A 20277-nucleotide genomic window follows, 5' to 3' on the forward strand; every position below is an offset into this window, starting at 1 on the left:
CCCCAACAAACCTTTGACCACTTTCTTAACCTAAAGCAGCCTCTCATGCTCTTCCATACCTGGACCTTCACCCACCTGGGAATCCCACTCCTATCTAATTAGGATCTAGTTCGGACCACCACCCTTCCATTTAGCAATATGGTAAGGACAAGGTGGCCAGGACCCTCTGACACCTGTTTGCAACCTTCAAGCGAAGACCCTGTGATCTCTCCAGGTCTGATCATTGCACTTCTTTCACAGAACATGAGACAGTAATAGAAAGCTCTTTCCAGCTGGTCTGGTGCTTGTCTGAAAGTGTCCCAGTCTGTGTCCGTGTTTCAGCACATGAGAGTAGTCCACTTTTATGAGAGCACCAAATGGAAATGCTTCAGGGGCATGTTTTTTAAGTGAGGGAACTTAGCCACCAGTGTCTGCTCACTCCAGTTGGATTCGCGTGTCTTAGTCCCCGGTGCCCCTTTCAGAAAGCAGACTTATCCTTTCATGCACAAGTCTGATTTATACATTCTACACTAGTGCTAGGCAGCGGGTGGGCAATCTGATCTCATGAGCAAATGTCATAACATGATACTGACAGTGGGGTCTTTGAGTGGCTGCTCCTTGTCACCAGTGACTTCCCATTGGCCTGGTTCATAATATGTGAGGGGGACTCAAACAGACTAACAGCGTTTACTTGTAATTTGTAAAGTGACATCTCTGCCTTGAAACGTTACCTCTTTTCAAACAGCAATTGAAACAGACTCATCCCAGGTGTTCTCAGTGGGTCTCAGAACGGATCAACACGTCTCAGAAGTTACTGAAGTCCTGTGTGCCCGATCCACTGATTTTGTCCAGGACAAAATTAATGGGCAATCAGACAGGTATGATTTTTAAAGTGCTGAATATCAGGAAACGGGGAAGTAGTCCAGGTGGTTACCAGCTAATTCCATACTACTGTGAAGCCAATTGATGTATGATGTAGTGTGGTGTGACATAGCTGTGATGATGCTTGCCAAACAAAATACTCTTAGCTCTGCCAGTGGCAGCTATTCAATTTTTAAAAATCTGGGCCAGAACAGAAGAAATCTAAAGCAAACAGATTTCATTAGTGAACATCATACATAAGCCTCAAGACTGTCAGCTGCAAAAAAAAATCCTGATCGCTTCCTTAGATGACTTACTGTGCAGAAAAAAAACATTTATTACATAGATCAGGAGCCAGAGCCATTGGGAGCATGACAGGGATCAAGTCCTTGAGTTATCCATGGAGAACTTCTGTGGCAAAATCTGTAGGGCATGAATTGGGCTCCTCAGCCACTTAAAAACGCACCAATGAACCCCCTTGGCAGACACCATCCTCGCATTGAGGGATAGCCAAAGACAGCAGCAGGACAAGTTCTTCCATCGGTGTGCTCCATCCCTAACCCGAAGGGATCACTACTGCTTGGCCTCCCCACAAGGGTTTGTCATGGAACTGCAATTGTGATGCTGTTTTGTTGGTTGAGGATCCTTGTCTACTAGGAACTGGACCCCGAGACCCACTCTCTTTTTTCAGATTCCCTCAAATAACCATTGGGTGGCAACAACTTTTGCTGATGTCTGACTTGGGGCGGATTTGAAGCAGTGACTCAGAAACAAAAGAGACTATGGAGTGGATGAGGATAGGTTTCAGAGTAGCAGCAGTGTTAGTCTGTATCCGCAAAAAGAAAAGGAGGACTTGTGGCACTTTAGAGACTAACAAATTTATTTGAGCATAAGCTTTTGTGAGCTACAGATCACTTCATCGGATGCATGCAGTGGAAAATACAGTGGGGAGATTTTATATACACAGAGAACATGAAACAATGGGTGTTACGATACACGCTGTAATGAGAGTGGTAAGGTGAGCTATTATCAGCAGGAGAGGAAATAAAACAAAAACAAAAACAAACCCTTTTGTAGTGATGATCAAGGTGGGCCATTTCCAGCAGTTGACAAGAATGTGTGAGGAATGGTGGGGGAGGGGGTGCGGAAATAAACATGGGGAAATAGTTTTATTTTGTGTAATGACACATCCACTCCCAGTCTTTATTCAAGCCTAATTTAATGGGGCCGGGTGTGGATGTGTTGGGGAGAAGATATACCAAGCCTATCGGGACCCAACTTTCAGAGGTTCTGATGACCTTCAGGTCCCGTGGACCTCAGTTGAAGCTGCAGGTATTCACCCTTCTGGGAATTGGGCTCCATGGCTAGAGATTTCTGTTTCTCTGTTGCATACATCTCCCTATTGTTTCCAGTTTCTCAATTGCACTGTCCCCCTGCTGCGAGATGAGAAATTATGTGTTGCCAACAAGTTAGCACTTCTGGGACAGGGGTGTAGTGGTCCAGCAGCAGCATTATTTATAGGCTCATGCGGCGCTCATGCGGCGCCTGCTGGTCTCGGACACCATCCGATGGTCCAGGGACATCTACATCGAACAGATCACCGGCCACCGACAGTACCAGGAGGTGTGAGCCGGTACGACATCGTGCATCCACTATGGGAAAGGGACTGAGAGACTTTTTCCATTGGACCATATGAACTGGAACCATAAACTCACTGAACATTAAATCCCACCAAATGAGGGTAGATCCATCCCCATCATCATATCCACTCATTATACTCCACACCTGAACATAGCCATTATATGGACAACATACCCCCATATCTCAATGTCTGTACTTTGACTGGTTAAACTTTTACGCCCAATCGGGGAGATTGCAGATTATGTATCCCTTACGCCACCCATTCCTAAACCGAATTCCGCACCCCTTGATAATCTGTACCTTATTCCCTGATAACCAGAAACTTCTGTGCTTAAACTCTGTACCGTTTTCTTTTTATTTCAACATTATCTTAATAAAATTATTATTTCTGAATTGCCCATCTCCATGGTAACTAAGCAAACATTACAAACACGAACAGTAGGTCAGAAGTATGTGAGAGGATCCTTGTTTCCTCCCCTGTGTCAGACAGAGCTGGCTGTTTCTCAGTCACTCTGGAGTGCAGCTAGTTGTGAACTGGCAGCATCCCCACCCCATTCTCAGCACAATGTGTACACGCACACACGTGCGCACGGTCTGTGTTAATGTCCAAACTTAACCCCTTCCTGGGATTTGCATTTACTGATAAATAACCAGGAAAAAAAAAAGCAAACCTCTTCCTGAGCTTCCTTTGCCTCTATGGGATACCTGGCCCCTTTTTATCCTCTTGGGTTGAAGCTAATAGGGCTCACCTGGTCTACTGAGTCACCAGAAATAACTCTCCAGCTCCGTATAGTGGCTTATGATCTGTAATACTAGGGTATTCCTCTCTTCACTGATGTACCGCTCTTGTTTCAGAGGAGTCTCTACATGGAGATAGGAAAGTGAAATCTCACCCAGGAGGCGATTTTTCTTTTTTCCCCATGTTTGCAGTGATTTGAATGTACAAAAGCTGCCTAAAGTTATGGATATTGGAATGGTTTCAGAGTAGCAGCCGTGTTAGTCTGTATTCACAAAAAGAAAAGGAGTACTTGTGGCACCTTAGAGACTAACCAATTTATTTGAGCATAAGCTTTCGTGAGCTACAGCTCACTTCATCGGATGCATACTGTGGAAAGTGTAGAAGATCTTTTTATACACACAAAGCATGAAAAAATGGGTGTTTACAACTACAAAAGGTTTTCTCTGTTCTAAAGGTATTCTATTGGAATGTAGCCATTTGCAAAGCAAACAATGTACTGGATTTTCTGCATCAGAGGTGCTAAGTCAATATGGTGCTTCTACAGTAGCCAAGCGTGCCTTTTGTTCCAATGTCTCATTTCCTCTGTTGGATAAATACTTAAATGAACTAGTTCCGACAATGAACAACAGAGCGAATGGACTGTTGCTTCCACCTTAGTTTTGCCCACTGTAAGCAATCTTCTCCCTGCTGCGCATATGGAAAGTATGTACTGAGGTGAAGCAGAATTGTTTTGGTTCAATGCCAGGGACCCTGGGCCTGATCCCTCTCTTGCTCACAGCAATGTAAATCTGGAATAACTCCATTGAAGTCACTGAATTTACACTGGTATTAAACCAAACTGAGAAACGAATGAGTCCCACTGACTCTGACAGTTCATATTGCAATGACTTTATTTCCGCTGCAACAAATTATCATTTTAGCTAGTAAATGATGGAGTGACAATTGCCCATTGTACTTTTATTGATCTGCAGCATTCTGATTGGCCGAGTACAGGCCTGTTGTGGTTTTAGCCAATCAAAAACTAATTGATGTATAATAAAGCCTGTCTTTATTGAGTAGTATACTGAACACTTGTAAATAAGCTGGCTTTTGACTGGCTGAAGTGATATTTATATTTGGTTAAGAGCAAGTGCAGTAGTATTTTAATATCTCAGGCGCTTCATTCAGCACCTGCAGAAAAGAGAGAAAGTTTGGATACCTCCCTAATGTCATGTTTTTAACTATCTAGTGAAATTATCTAAAAATTCAACTGTAGTTCCTCGGGAGTGCTATATTCAGGGTATATGTGTCTATGGCAGACTTATATGCAATATTGTTGTAGACATGTTGGTCCCAGAATATTAGCGAGACAAGGTGGGTGAGGTAATATCTTAGATTGGACAAGAACAGCTAGGTGCACTTCCTCTCTGGATGTCAGTTGAGTTCCTTTTTCTTTTTGGAAAGTGATCTAGGGAGCAGCTTTCACGGATGTTGACAGTGGGTGGGTGAGATTCTGTGGCCTGTATTGTGCAGGAGGTCAGACTAGATGATCATAATGGTCCCTTCTGACCTTAATATCTATGAATCTATGAAAACAAGGTCCTAATTAATCTTCTGCATTCAAACCCTATCACATCACTTGGTTGACCATTAAGTGTATTATGCAGTCTTTCTTCTCCAGTTATGTCTCTGGCTTCAGGCCACCTGTTACTGGGAAAGCAAATGGTTTTGTTTCTTCTAAATAAAGATTTAAGTTTTGATGTAATGCTAAGGGTGATGAACACTCTCTGGGCATGGCAGCATGTTGTCATAAATAACTCCTCCTATTGGAGACGAGGTGGGCGAGGTAATATCTTTTATTGGACCAATTTCTGTTAGTGAAAGAGACAAGCTTTCTAGCTCACACAGAGCTCTTCCATGAGGTCTGGAAAAGGCACTCAGGGTGGGTGTCGCAGCTAAATACAAGGTGGAACAAATTGTTTAGCATAAGTAGTTAACACACATTGTAAGAGACTGTTCAAGGTGAAGAGGCCAGTTAACAACTCTGGAGTTATAGGACAAAAGAGGCAGCACTGCTGAATATTTTCCCATGACATATTTGTCTCCAGCACCTCTCTAGTTAAACTCTAATTATTTTGAGAGGTTTCAGAGTAACAGCCGTGTTAGTCTGTATTCGCAAAAAGAAAAGGAGTACTTGTGGCACCTTAGAGACTAACCAATTTATTTGAGCATGAGCTTTCGTGAGCATGTAGCTCACGAAAGCTCATGCTCAAATAAATTGGTTAGTCTCTAAGGTGCCACAAGTACTCCTTTTCTAATTATTTTACACACAGCAGCCGGTTGCTATGTTAGACAACGGGAGATCTTTGGCCAATTCTGTTTTCATTGTGTTTTGGATATTTGATATTTGATACATGGCTGAGGTACAATTGGGCACCTAGGGGTCTACTATCAACACTTGCCGTATGCTCCATGTATTTCACCTTCAACATGGGAGATTTTGTACCTTAGGTACTATGCTCACTTCATGTTTATTCCCTGTCCTCCTGCACTTGTGCTTTTGCAAAGACTTGAATTCTGATTGCTCTGTTTTACTTTGTCTCTAAGTATGCTTTTTACAGTATAGCTATTTAGGCTTCTATAGCTAATCTTCAGGGAGATCCTTACTAGCCATGCAATGGCTTTTTAACATGCAGAATTTTAGATCCAGATTGTTGTTGTTAAGTATGTGGGACTGAGGAATAGGAAAGCTCACTTTCTGCTCAAATGGTGCAAAGCTTGTTTAAGGATTGTTTTTGGTAGTCATTAGCATTTTATCTACATCTGAGAACTGTAAGAAGCACATCACTAGAATATCAAAAACTAAAGAAGTTGAAACCAAGTGATAAAAATTGCAAACAGCAGATGACAGTGAAACTATTTTGTGGACAGAAACATTTAAATCGCTTTTGTTGGTTCTAAATCCCTGTGATCTTTTGTAATAGTACCATGGCTTGGAATTTTGTTTTGGCCAGTCGGATTCCTCTTTTGTAAATGCCTTTTCCCTACACTGGATATCATCTGCATGATCTTTTGAAATGATAAGGAAGAATAATAAAAGAGAGGCAAGTAAACAACTACCTGAGAGAGATCTTGCTATAAAGATGGTTCAGAGCAGACTTTTAACACAAGTCTGTGTCACTTACAGCTAGTGTTTCCAAAAGCAAAATCCTGGACAATTAATGTAATTTAAAAAATAAAAGAAATGTTTGCTAAGGTAGCTGTGCAAAAGGTGAAGCAGCAGTTAATCATTGCCAACCCAGCAGCATTCCATCCAGAGTAGAAGATTAGATGTCTTCAAATCCTCCTAATCACTCTTCCTACCAGTCACAATGACTTCTTTTGATGAAGCAAAAGAGGCCCTCTGGCTACCACTTTAATTACCTATTGCTGGTTGGCACTTTTTGGGTCTCTTCTCTTGACTCTAATTTTATTTCCTCCTAAAGGTGATTGTCCTTTTCATGCTGAAATTGTTTCAGTTTGGTCTTTTCTGGTTAGGAAAGGTATGGCTGGCTAGAGTAATAACTGAATATAGATCCAAAAGCAAGAATACTCCATGGATCAACGCTTGGGTCACTGGCCAGGTGCCTCCAGAGTGTCCACCAACACTAGTTACAGAGTAGCAGCCGTATTAGTCTGTATTTGCAAAAAGAAAAGGAGGACTTGTGGCACCTTAGAGACTAACCAATTTATTTGAGCATAAGCTTTCGTGAGCTACGATAAATTTGTTAATCTCTAAGGTTCACAAGTACTCCTTTTCTTTTTGACAGAGGTATATAAAATCATGAGTGGTTTGGAGAAAGTGAATAAGGAAAAGTTATTTACTTCTTCCCATAATATAAGAACTAGGGGTCACCAAATGAAATTATTGGGCAGCAGGTTTAAAACAAATAAAAGGAAGTTCTTCTTCACTCAACGCACAGTCAACCTGTGGAACTCCTTGCCTGAGGAGGTTAGGAAGGCTAGGACTATAACAGGGTTTAAAAGAGAACTACATAAATTCATGGAGGTTAAGTCCATTAATGACGGTTAGCCAGGATGGGTAAGGAATGATGTCCCTAGCCTCTGTTTGTCAGAGGGTGGAGATGGATGGCAGGAGAGAGATCACCTGATCATTACCTGTTAGGTTCACTCCCTCTGGGGAACCTGGTATTAGCCACTGTCGGATGACAGGATACTGGGCTGGATGGACCTTTGGTCTGACCCAGTATGGCCATTCTTATGCTCTTACAGTGGAGACTGTAAGATCCAAAGAAGCTCACGAAAGCTTATGCTCAAATAAATTGGTTAGTCTCTAAGGTGCCACAAGTACTCCTTTTCTTTTTGCGAATACAGACTAACACGGCTGCTACTCTGAAACAGAAGGGAATGTGGGTCCTTAATGAGGTGTGTGTTTTGTAAGGTACAGTTGAGGGAGTACAATGTTCATTTCCATCCGTGACCTCCCTAGACTTTGGCCAGTGTGTGTAACACTGTGTTGGTGAGGATGTGCAATGGGATTTGGTTGATTGTAGGTGTCCAAATGGCTGTTAGATTTCCCCCATGTTCTGCAGCCTGTTTTGTCCCTTGATGTAAAACCATGAACATGAACATTCTAACTCTTTCCATCTCTCTTCCAGCAGCGAGTTTTCCTCTGCCTTCACTGGCAAACGTAGGGTCCCCCGCACTCCCGAAGTGCAGAGTCCCAGCCCTCGAAAGGGAAAGATCCCAACCATTGCACCACAGTTCTCACAGTCTGGACCGCAGCAAACAAGCCGGCCTAGCTCTTCGGGATCATCTACAAGAAGCAGGCAGAGTAAGTGAAAAACTTTCACTCTTCAAGTTGTCTGTGTTAAGGGAGGAAAGAAGGAAGCTTTACAGCAGTCTCCATGAATGGTGTTCTGTGCTGTAAATGTTGTTGTATGACTATGTAGTTATCCACTGCTGGATACGCACACATAAAATTCTATCCTGCTGAACACACTGCTCATAATTCTAGGTTTTAGAGTAGCAGTCGTGTTAGTCTGTATTCGCAAAAAGAAAAGGAGGACTTGTGGCACCTTTTAGTCTCTAAGGTGCCACAAGTACTCCTTTTCTCATAATTCTAGACTCTCGTGTCAGCATTTAGATCCAACATCCTTCCTGCTTTTGGTATAGAAGGTGGCCCAATTTCAGAGGTGAATCTAAGTTAGTGACACTTAAACCTTCTTCCAGCCCCCAAATTAGACTTTCGGTCTAATCCTTTAGACTTCCTGTGGCTCGCACCCACTTTATGTGTAACTTGCGTGGCCAGCTAAATGATCACTTCCGGCTTTATAATCTGTGAATCATTGTTGAATTTGGCCTACCAAGGGTGAGCCTAACGAAGTCTAAGCTGGTGTCGCTTGCCCAGGCTCTGGAAGAGAGAAGGAGAGCTAGAAAAGGGGTGTGATGGCCAAGAAGGTGGAAGTGAAAGATGCTTCCAGCCTGTTATAATATTCTTAGCCCTTCTGACTTCTCAATTTGTAAGTGCCTCAGCTGACGTCCCCAATACTCACACAGCAGTCAGGGCCTGTCAGCAGCTGTAAAGGAGTCCAAGGGCAGTCTCTTCACTCGGCGAAAAGGTGTGTTCTTGACTCGAGTTAACATCCTAGTGAGGACAAGGCACTTTGTGATTTTCATACGAGTCCGCAGGTTGAGTTGAAGATGGGGGATCCTTCTCTGTGTCTCCACCTGCTAACTCATGTGAAAACTACAAACTGCCTTGTCCTTGTTAGGATTTTAACTCAGGAACACATCTGTCTTTTGCAATGAAGACAAGGCCTGACGTTTTTAGACATTTTTTCCAAAACTCAACTATATGCAGGCAATTATTTTTGGAGCCAGCATGAATAAATATGAAAGCACCTGCTAGCTGTGTACTTATTACAAGCGTGTCATAATCATCATCGGAATTTGCATTTTTGTAGCAGTTTATCTGAAGATCTTGGAGTGCTTTACAAGCATTAATTAGCTTCACAATGCCCCTAAGCCTCACCCACTATCAGGTACATAAGTATCATTAACCGCATTTTACAGAAGAGGAAACTGAGGCCCAGAGGTGAAGTGACTTGGCTGTGGTTACATAGCAAATCGGTGGCAGAGCTGGGACTCTACATAGTGAGTCAGTCAGAGCCAGGATTAGAACTGAGTACGTTTCTGGAGAGGAGTCCCATGTTCATCCCTCCCTAGATCATGCTGCCAGGTCTGTTAGCTTGACCCCATTGTATTCCTGCTGCATACACCCTCTCTTTAGCTTTGACATCAGTGCTTGCTGTTTCCTGTAATACGAGCACTGTCCTGACTGGATCGATAATGGTGTTAATAGCCAAGAATCCTTCCCTGGTTCCTGTTTCACTGTCTGTTTAAAGGGAAGCGCTGCTGAAAAAGGCAAAAGTGCAGCATGCACACACAAAAGGAAATGCTGTCCACATGTCCAGTTTCTCCAGGGAGCATGGAGCTGAGCGTGAATTCATGCTCCTAGGTGCATGTGTTTGATGAAAGATCGGTCCTGATCCGTGCTCTCTACACCCAGTCTTGTGCTAAGTGCTCAGTGAGGGCTTTGAAGGGAGTCCCGTATCCAAAGAAACAGTGTACAGTGCAGCTTGTATCAATATCACATTAAAACCGAATGTGATCAGAGATTTAAGTCACTGGGGTTTCTCTATAGGCTCGGTATGTGCATCCACAAGCCCAGACTCCTGGGCTACTTGAACTTTCAGACTTCACCGGGACGTAGATCTATTAATTCTGCCCTGGGTGTGCATCTTAAGATTATGTGCACAATGGATACATCTGATCACATATTTGCTATTAATAGGAGACTCTTCACTGTTTACTGTATTATCTTGTTAGTAATGGCTGAGATTTCAAAGCAGTCTAGGGGCTTTAGACCGGTGTCTTCCATAAACATTACTTTCAATATGTTTGTCATTTGTACAGCATTTTGCATTCGCAAAATTTGTCCCCATTTTACAGAGGGGAAAATTGAGGTACATAGGTTAAGGGCCAACGTGTCTGAAGAGGCAGATAGGTGTCTGCTGGGATTTTCTGAAGCACCTAAATACTTTAAAAATCTGGTCTTAAATGAGCAACCAACCCACAGTGTGAGTCAGCAAGGATAAGGGCCAGCCATGCTAAACCTGTGAAAAAAAAACCACAGAAATTTTGGCTTAATTGGCTTGTGAGTTGTTTGTTGGCTAGTTTTTGGCTTGTAGTTTGCTTGTTTAGCTTGTTGCTTGTTGTAGCTTGTTGCGTCTTTTTTTTTTTTATCGGCTCCCAGCAAGCAGAGGCAAGGGGGGGCAAGCAGGGGCAAGAGCGGGGAGAGAGTCAGGGGTGCACAGCAGGTGCACCGCAGTCCTAGACTGCACGCTCGGGGGATCTAGTCACATAGAGTGTTGCGGCTCTTGGGGATTGGCTTATTTTGAAATGGGATTAGCTTGATTTTTGGCTTATTGTGAAAGTCGGGGTGCTTATTTACCATGTGAAAGTTGGCAACTGTGATGAGGGCATGGGAGTTCCTGTTTCCCAGTCCTCTGCTCAGACCTCTAGGCCTGTTCATTTTTGCATGCTCAGGGGGACTATAGTTCCCCCCAACAGACACCTGTGGGTCAGGCTGATTTGTTTGTCTGTCTGTCGCAAGTTTTTGGTGACATATAGATTTTATGAGCGCCAAGCACTGGTCATGATGAGGAGAGAAAGATGATTGTCCGATACGGTTTATATAGCCAGTGTAATCCCGTAGACTGGAGTCTCTAGCCTGTTGTTAACGATATGACTAGTATTTTATGGAAAACAGCAACACATTTCAAGAAATCCAGTTTAGACTCCGTCTACGCTAGGAGCTAGGGGTGTGATTCCCAGCTAATGGAGAAACATAAGAACATAAGAATGGCCATACTGGGTCAGACCAAAGGTCCATCCAGCCCAGTCTCCTGTCTACTGACAGTGGCCAGTGCCAGGTGCCCCAGAGAGAGTGAACCTAACAGGTAATGATCAAGTGATCTCTCTCCTGCCATCCATCTCCACCCTCTGACAAACAGAGGCTAGGGACACCATTCCTTACCCACTGAGCCGGTGTACTAAAAATCTCACTGAGCTAGTGTACTAAAAATAGCAGTATAGCCACGGTAGCCCGTACAGCAGCAAGTGGTGGCATTGGCTAGCCGCTTCAAATACAAACCCTCCTGACCCCTGCTGTGGCTACGTACTTGAGGGGGCTGGCCTGTGCCACTCTGGCTACACGACTGTTTTTAGCATGTGGATGCACAAGCTGTGACTCCTATCCCTAGCTGAGTTCCTAGTGTAGACATACCCTTTGACTAGATGGGTTTCTTTTTTGGGGTGACTGAGGGCACGTGGACTTTGTCTTATGTATGCACAGGTAGCAAGGGGGTATCTACACACCTTCGGCCAAATTCCACCCTCATTTTGAGTCCTGCATCAGTAGTGAAGTCATTGGGACTTCACTGCACATATATAACATAAAGCAAAACTAGGCCCCCTCAGAGTAAAGCCAACAGCTTTGGGGTTTTTGCTAGTTTCCTTCTTGTACAGGCTTGTACAGAGAGGGCACATGGGCTTGCAGTTAAGGCACTGAATTGAGATTCAAGATCTGTGCTCAGTTCCCAGATCTGCCACAGACACTCTGAGTAAATTATTTCACCGAATCTGTTCTCAGCTCCACCTCTGTAAAATGAGGAGAAGAATCCTTCCTTCCTTTCTTCCACTGTGTCTGTCTTGGCTATTCTGAGTGTGAATTCCTTGGGACTGGGGCTTTCTGACTATGTATATGTGCTGCACCTGATCTTGGCTGGGACAACTGGATACTACTGTACTGTAATACAAAAAGAAGAGGAGGAAAGGGTTATTTTATCTGTGGAAACACCAGCCCTTGAAACAGCATCCCATTGTCCAGAAGTGGTGACAGTAATATCTGGCAAATAGGTGAAAGCTCAGATAAAGTGTAAATGCCTGTCAAGACTAAACCCACATTTTCAAGTTGTAACATTTGTGATTTAAGTTTCCTTTGTGTATTTTTTGCTGTGCTGTTTGTGCTGGTGTCCAGGTTGAACAGGTGTTCCCCACAGGCAGAGACCATCCGATAATCAGTTCTACTTTCAGCTGACATTCCCTTTCTTACTTCCGTTCTGCAGGCAGCCAGTCCTCTAGGAAGTGAGAACAGTTCCTTTCTTCAGCAACCACCTGGCTTATCCTTTAAGGACACAGGTAGCATCTTGTAACAAGACTCCTAGCTTCACTGGCAGCGGCCCCAGAGGAGAGTGAGGTTATCAACACTCCACCGCATATGCCTTGCACGTGGTTCAGGGATTATCTGATGGGATGTGTCCCCTCCTGGTTAAAACAAGAGACCTTCTCAGGAATCACGATTCGGGTAGCAGCACCGCTCCAGCAGCAGACGAGGACTGGTTGGGTAGATGTACGCAATCCAACTATTCCTGAAGCGACATTGCTGAATAGCATTAAATAGTGTGTGTATGTGTGCCTTCCCCCTACTCCACCTAGGGACTGCCCTGGGGAGAAGGTCCATAGGGCTGATGTAATGAGCTTGCTGAAGTGTACTGTTTACATGTTGTTCGCTAGACCAATTTCTGGACCTGCTTTTTAAACTGGCCCTTGGTTTATGAGCTGAGGGGATGGAACATCTACGTACAGGGAAACTTCAGCAGCCAAGAAAGACCATGTGTCTGGTTCTGCGCAGGCTAACACCTCATGCAATCATGTTCACTTCATGGGACTTACATGCATGTAAGTGAGCTCTGAATTTGGCCCGCTGAGATGTGTGCTGGGTGCTTGATCAACAGGGATCCTAGTCTTCTGTGATGAAAACCCCAAAATTCTCCTATAAAAAAAAATTAAAAATCCACCTTTTTAGGTGATGAAAATGAAACACAGAACTTTCGTTTCCCAAGTCACCATATCTATAGGTATCAATTGAACACGATGTTTTATTGGTATATTTACAATTTGTAAGCGAGTTCAAAGCCTACCAGTGCCATCAGTCCTTAAAATAAAATAAAATGAATAGAATTGCAATTTGTATTTCTTGCATATACCAGATACATCTATGTCTGTATTCTATACAGTGGAACCCCATTTATCTGATCTAACTGGAATGGTGGCAGATCCGCTGAAGCCCAAGCTCTGCCGCCCGGGGCTGACAGCTCCAGTTTGGTTATGATGGACAGCTGGATAATGGAGGCTCCGCTAAAGTGTATGTCTTTATTTTTTCACAAAATGTAAAAGCTGAAGCTTCTCTGTAAAAACGCCAATTGTGCGTTTTTCCGTGGCAAATGGATTTCTAGGATCCCTGTTCATCCACCTTATTTGAGAAGTGTGAGTCTGAGGTATGGGGGGGAATCTTTTGCAGGTATTAGTTGGTGTGTACTCAGCAGGCAGTGTTCCGACTCCTCCACCGGGAAGGTGCGTGTGGACCTGCTCCATTCTGCTGAAGAATATAAAATGGGCAAAGGAGCGACCGGTGGCAACTGAAGCAATATTTCACCATTGCCCAAATGCGTGGCAGTGCTTTCCAGTAGGGATCTGCTCAGCAGCCTTCCCTGAGGGCACCGACCCTTGCGGAGCATGCATCCTGTTTTTAAAACCCATTGAATGAATAATCCGCTTTCTCACTCGGGATGAAGAACTGTTTTCTCCTTGTGAGTCCCTGAGCCAGTCTCGAGCAATTCTTCCTTAACACAACCCTCCAAAGTGCACCTGGGTATCCTTCCTTGACCCTTTGTCACCCTCTGTGACATTCCTTACATCTGACTTTGAACAATGATCTGTTACATCTTCTTGTGAAATCTTAGCAGGAACCGGTTTTCTCAAAATAGACTTGAGCTGTTCTTCAGTAAATGTAAAATGGAAGGTGAGTGGGTCAATCACTGAATAAGAACTAGAGCAGTTAATCCTAGCAGTGATTTATGATGCAGAAATTTGTTTTGTTGTTCATTCTTTTAAATGTAGCAGCGATCAGGAAACACTGCAATAGCCACCGGGACTGGCTTTTCAGTAATATCCCGTCAGGTGTCAGCACTGATGGAAACAAAAACAAGAAGCCCTCTTCCAAATCCTGCACAATCTGCCTTTGTAGTCTGGCTGCTGACTGGGGGAGAGGGATGGGACAGCCAGTGCTTTTTCACTTTTTTACATGTTCACTTTTCAAAACCAAACATCGGGGTGCAGGGAGAGAGAGAGAGAGGGGAGTTGAGGCCTTTTGTGCTGGGATTACTGCATGTGAGGAAAGCAAGTCGAAAACCTTAGACATGATAAAGCAACACTGAATTGAGAGCATTTGCAAATTAGAATGAACCTGATGGTGGTTTAAATGGCCCACTGCCTTTGAAACAAAAATGTCATCACTTTCCCATAGGAAAGAAATGGTTGAATTGTCATTGATGGCTTATACTGAACGGAAAGAAAGTTTTACACTTGGATTTAGACCTTGGGTGGCAAATTTCAGCCTAGGGTGATATTAAATAGTCAGGGTCAGTTCTTAATTGGTGCAAATTGGCATTAAGTCCATTGAGCACAGTGAAACTGTGCCGATTTACTGCGAATGGGGCTGAGGAACAAACCCAAACCCTTGGACATTAGACTTCATTTTGGAATTGGGCAAATACTGATGGGTTTGAAATATTGCAATTTACAAAGACCAGATCACTTTGTAATTTTAATTTGTCCACAGGAAGGGTAAAGTAATCAGGAAATCAGCCGTTCTTACATAGTTCCATATCTGCATAGGACCAAAAGTGATTGTGGGTCCTCTTTGACCTCTGTCCTCTATCATTTTAAAACTTTCTTTAAAAATCTTTATGCCAGAGAAAAAACTCGGGGAGGGGGAGATCCAACTCCTTATGCAGATCTCCCCATCTTTACTTGGGAGAGGCAAATGCCATCAGGTGAAAATTCCTGCTGATTCCTAAGAAGGCTGCGACAGACAGAATATTAACATCCCAAGGGTGGCTCTGTGGAGGTTTGATGGGGTTAAGTGTCAGTCTAGCTAGCTTTGCTTTTTCCTCTTAAGCATTATCTTTTTCCAATGTAAAATATCAAGACTACTTGTTACAAATGGGGTGCTAGGTATGTGCATTTGCATTTCCTGATACCCAGAATTCCCTTTCAGTTCCGTTTTTTTATTATACAGCAGTGCTGGGGTTGACCTTAGAAAGAATGGGCCTGCTTCTGTGAGATGCGAGCAGCTTTTGTGAAGGGTTGAGCACTCTGTATTTTATTAAACTTAACAGGCCCGATCCTTTGCTGGTGCAGAAATCTAGTGTAACGCCTTTGAATTTTTAACAATGAGGCAGTTAACATTGGAACAACTTACCCAGGGTTGTGGTGGATTCTCCATCACTGGCGACTTTTAAATCAAGATTGGATGTCTTTCAAAAGATCTATGGTTTGCAGTATTGTTGTAGCTGTGTTGGTCCCAGGATAGTGGAGAGACAGGGTGGATGAGTTAATATCGTTTTATTTGGATCTACTCCTGTTGGTGAAAGAGAGAAGTTTCAATCTTAATTCTGTGTAAGCTTAAAAGCTTGTCTCTCACCAGCAGACGTTAGTCCAGTAAAAGATATCACCACACCCACTTTGCGTGTCTCAGATATGCTGTAGTTCAAACAGAAAGTAACTCACAGTCCTGAGGCCTGTGTTGCGCAGGAGGTCAGAATGCGGTCCCTTCTAGCTTGGAATCGATGACCGTCAGTGGAGTTACTCTGAATTACACCAACTAAGGGTCAGGATAATTGAGGGCACAGAGCACCTTGCAGAATTGGGCCCAAATCAACAAGCCGGGGAGGGGAGAAATAGTTCTTTCTTACAGGGGCCTTTACAAGTGAGGACTTTATGGAGTTTTCCCCACTTTGAGCCACTAGACATGTTGGAGTGTCAATCTATAATTTGCAGACTTTATCAGACTGTTTTTGTGCTACCCTCAGTCCACCTAAGTAATTGACTAGATATGACAATTTTCCATCCATTTTTGCAATGAAACCGTGTGTGTGTTTAAACTACATTCTCAGCAGTGCCATTCCTATTAAAGGCTGATAAAGTACCTTTATTCTGTGGAAAAGTTGGAATGTCAATCATGCAGGCAGAACTTTTTCAGTCTCATAAATGTAAGTATTGCTGTTGATAAAGGGTTACAAGTAGCCAGATAGTAAAAGAGGGAACAGGATAACGTGCATGCAATAAATTCTGCACCTCATGCCTAAAGGAAGTTAGTCACTTTCACATGCTCTCGAAAGGCTGCTGGTTGGTAAAACATGCCCACGATAAATCCATAATCAGAACAGTGGAGAATACCGTGCTTGAGTGCTTCATTGCTTAGTTAAACCAGCTGTGTTCTTGTTTACAGGAAGCTAATACAGCAGTTCCACATATGAAAAGAGGAAAGCGTTCTGGGGTCAAAAGGCTGTGAGTCTACTTTAAGTTATAGAAAAGGAGTACTTGTGGCACCTTAGAGACTAACCAATTTATTTAAGCATAAGCTTTCGTGAGCTACAGCTCACTTCATCGGATGCATACTGTGGAAAGTGTAGAAGATCTTTCTATATACACACAAAGCATGAAAAAATACCTCCTCCCACCCCACTTTCCTGCTGGTAATAGCTTATCTAAAGTGATCACTCTCCTTACAATGTGTATGATAATCAAGTGGGGCCATTTCCAGCACAAATCCAGGTTTTCTCACCCCACCCCACCCCTCACACGCAAACCCACTCTCCTGCTGGTAATAGCTTATCTAAAGTGACCACTCTCCTTACAATGTGTATGATAATCAAGGTGGGCCATTTCCAGCACAAATCCAGGGTTTAACAAGAACGTCCTTTGGGGGGGGGGGGTAGGAAAAAACAATTATGCAAGGTAACCTATTTCCCCTTGTTTTTTCCTACCCGCCCCCTCCTCCTCAGACGTTCTTGTTAAACCCTGGATTTGTGCTGGAAATGGCCCACCTTGATTATCATACACATTGTAAGGAGAGTGGTCACTTTAGATAAGCTATTACCAGCAGGAGAGTGGGGTGGGAGGAGGTATTTTTTCATGATTTGTGTGTATATAAAAAGATCTTCTACACTTTCCACAGTATGCATCCGATGAAGTGAGCTGTAGCTCACGAAAGCTTATGCTCAAATAAATTGGTTAGTCTCTAAGGTGCCACAGTACTCCTTTTCTTTTTGCGAATACAGACTAACACGGCTGTTACTCTGAAACCTTTAAGTTATAGCTTCAGCCTAATTTTATCATTAGAGAGAGAGAGTGTATATATGTGTGTGTGTATATAGATATACAATAAAAACAGTGTGTCTATAATGTTTAAATTCTGCATGGAGGGCTTCTGGATTTACACTTGTTTTGAAAACAGCTGTTCACCTCTGAATGGATAGTCTTAATTCATTTTGTTGGTTTGCTTGGTCAGTTTCTGTTGTTTGTTTTTACATTTCCCTGCATTTCACTGCTGAGAAAACCACTTTCCCTGCTGTGTTTTGCACCATCTGTGTGACAAACATGGCCCCCTTTTATTTAGCTCTTAAGCCACGTCTACACTTAAGAGTTAGATCAACATAGCTATTGTGCTCTGGGGCTTGAAAAATTCAAACCCTGAGCACCACAGTGAAGCCAACCTAGTCCTCCATTTAGCCAGAGCTGTGTGGACAGAAGAATTCTTCCACTGACCTAGTTATTGCCACTTGGGAAGGTAGATGACATGTATTGACAGAAATATCCCTTCCATCACTATAGAACGTATTCACAGTATGACATTACTGCTGTAGCTGTGCCCCTGTTGCGCCCGTAGTGTAGACATGCCCTTAGTCGCTGTAGCAGCAGCATTCCTGAAGTGAGCACCGGCAGGGGGAATTTGGTATATCAGTGGGGCAGTTCCGGGCCGTTGTACTGCAAGCCATTTATGGCATGAGTTTGTTGTCAGGGAGGTTATTTTCTTGGTAGCAGAATGGTGGATTTAGAAATTAGAGGTATAGTGAGAATTTGGGGGACTGTTCTTTGCTGCCTGTATTTTGAGCCTTTACCTCCCGTCCTGCTGACTTTTTTGAAGCAAGGTGATCGGGAACATTCCACCACACTTCATACTGACAGGTTTCAGAGTAGCAGCCGTGTTCGTCTGTATTCGCAAAAAGAAAAGGAGGACTTGGCACCTTAGAGACCAATTTATTGGAGCATACGCTTTCGTGAGCTACAGCTCACTTCATCGGATCCGATGAAATGAGCTGTAGGTCAGGAAAGCGTATGCTCCAATCAATTGGTTAGTCTCTAAGGTGCCACAAGTCCTCCTTTTCTTTTCACACTTCATACTGTAAGTCATGGCATAGGGCGTAGTATGCGGATGAAGGAAGTGCCACATTCCCATTCACAAGGAAGTGCCACATTCTTTACAGTTGCATTTGAATAGCCTCAGAGAGACATGCAGACTTCTTCAGGCAGCACTGATACTTACTGAATAGAAACCCGGTTAACTCTGCCCCCACCCAATCCCCATTCTCTGTTTATAAATGTGTGTTTCAAAGGGACTGTGGCTTTAAGGGTATTTGGTGGAGTGGAGGTGGGGGAAACTCACAGTGTGTTTGGGGAGACTAAAAAAAAAAACAAAAATACAATCTGATGATTCTGGCCAAAGTGTCTTGTTTCAAATCTGCTACCGAGTTGTGGCAGCAGGCGGAAAAATGAAGAAACAACAAGCCTCTGATGTGTCTCTGCTCCCTTGAACCTCACTTTAACATCTGCCCATGCAGGTGATTTGCTTCCTGCCCTTGCTGGGCTACAGGTGATCATCAGCCCGTTGCCACACTCATCTTCCCTGTGGAGGTGCAGCCCCCGGAGACTGGAGGATGGAGTGTTGTTTGTTGAGGCATCCAGTCGCCTTGGGCCACCTACTGTATTGAAAAGAAGAGTGGCAACCATCTATTTCACTTTGTGTTAATTAAGTGTGCCTGGTAAGTTGTCAGGTGGCCCAGGGTTACAGTTGTTGTCTATTCAGGCTCTTGTATTGTGCCTCTCAGCGGGGCAGGGGGGATGAATTGTAAACAGCTACATGATCTGTGCAGAGATTCGTTTTAAATATAATCATTAAACCGTGTGAGTGAGACCTCCATCCTTGCAACCCAGAGCAGAATTGGAGTTCAGTCGGAGCTTTACACTTTTACCCTGATCAAAAGCCTAGGAATTGCCGTTCCTGATCAGACCAATGCTTATCTAGTGCAGTGTCCTGTCAGCGGTCAGTACCTGATGCTCCAAATGAAGATTTTTCCTAATGCCAGGAAGTTAAAGATTATTTTATGCCCTGAAGCATGAGGGTTTGTGTTCCTTATACATTTATATCATGTCTAATGTAGCATCCTGATTCAAACTGTTTTCCTTTAAGGATCTCATGCCTTCCAAACTTTGCTCTGATGGGCACATTCTAGAGCTTCAGAAAAGTTTGTTACTCCCTCCTACAAGTTCCACATTCCATCAGCGCTTCTTGCACATGTCTCAAGTTTGCACAATTCCAGAGTATTGATTTACACCCAGGAACGTGAAAATCCTAAGGCTCTAAATGTAAATGTCAGGAAACCCACCTGATACCATGAGATGCCTGTTTTGTGTTTATAGAGTGGAAATGCTGCTCTGTTATGATTATCAATAAATGTACACTACACAATTCTAAGGAATGTAAATTATTTTATTCAGTGGGAGGCCTGACTTGTATGAAGATGTATTTAATTTTAAAAAATGACTTCCACATTGTCTTGAAGTTTTTCATCTTAAAAAGGACAGTCATTGTTTCATTTGAACATAAGAACGGCCATACTGGGTCAGACCAAAGGTCCATCCAACCCAGTGTCCTGTCTGCCGACAGTGGCCAATGCCAGGTGCCCCAGAGGGAGTGAACCTAACAGGTAATGATCAAGTGATCTCTCTCCTCCATCCATCTCCACCCTCTGACAAACAGAGGCTAGGGACACCATTCCTTACCCATCCTGGCTTAATAGGGTTTGTTAGCCATTTGGTTTTGTTGTTTA

At 43.4% G+C, this 20277-nt stretch overlaps 1 protein-coding gene across 11 annotated transcripts in view; it reads left to right on the top strand.

Annotated features, from left to right (window-relative positions):
* The window catches only part of ARMC9 (armadillo repeat containing 9), a 113351-nt gene extending 93429 nt beyond the window's left edge, over window positions 1–19922 (top strand). For 7 of the 11 annotated variants that reach the window (XM_048864645.2, XM_048864647.2, XM_048864649.2 and 4 more), the window contains 3 exons: window positions 725–857; window positions 7858–8033; window positions 19009–19922. In XM_048864645.2, coding sequence (XP_048720602.2) covers window positions 725–857; window positions 7858–8033; window positions 19009–19196 — 497 coding nt within the window. In that variant the 3' untranslated portion in view covers window positions 19197–19922. Of the gene's footprint in view, window positions 1–724; window positions 858–2252; window positions 5403–7857; window positions 8034–12390; window positions 13286–19008 lie in introns of those variants that run through there. The other 4 variants (XM_048864652.2, XM_048864653.2, XM_048864646.2 and 1 more) reach the window with 3 other exon arrangements.
* Window positions 19923–20277: the final 355 nt, after the last annotated feature.

The sequence above is a fragment of the Caretta caretta genome, chromosome 9 (genome assembly GCF_965140235.1).
Source record: "Caretta caretta isolate rCarCar2 chromosome 9, rCarCar1.hap1, whole genome shotgun sequence".
Lineage (NCBI taxonomy): Eukaryota > Metazoa > Chordata > Testudines > Cheloniidae > Caretta > Caretta caretta.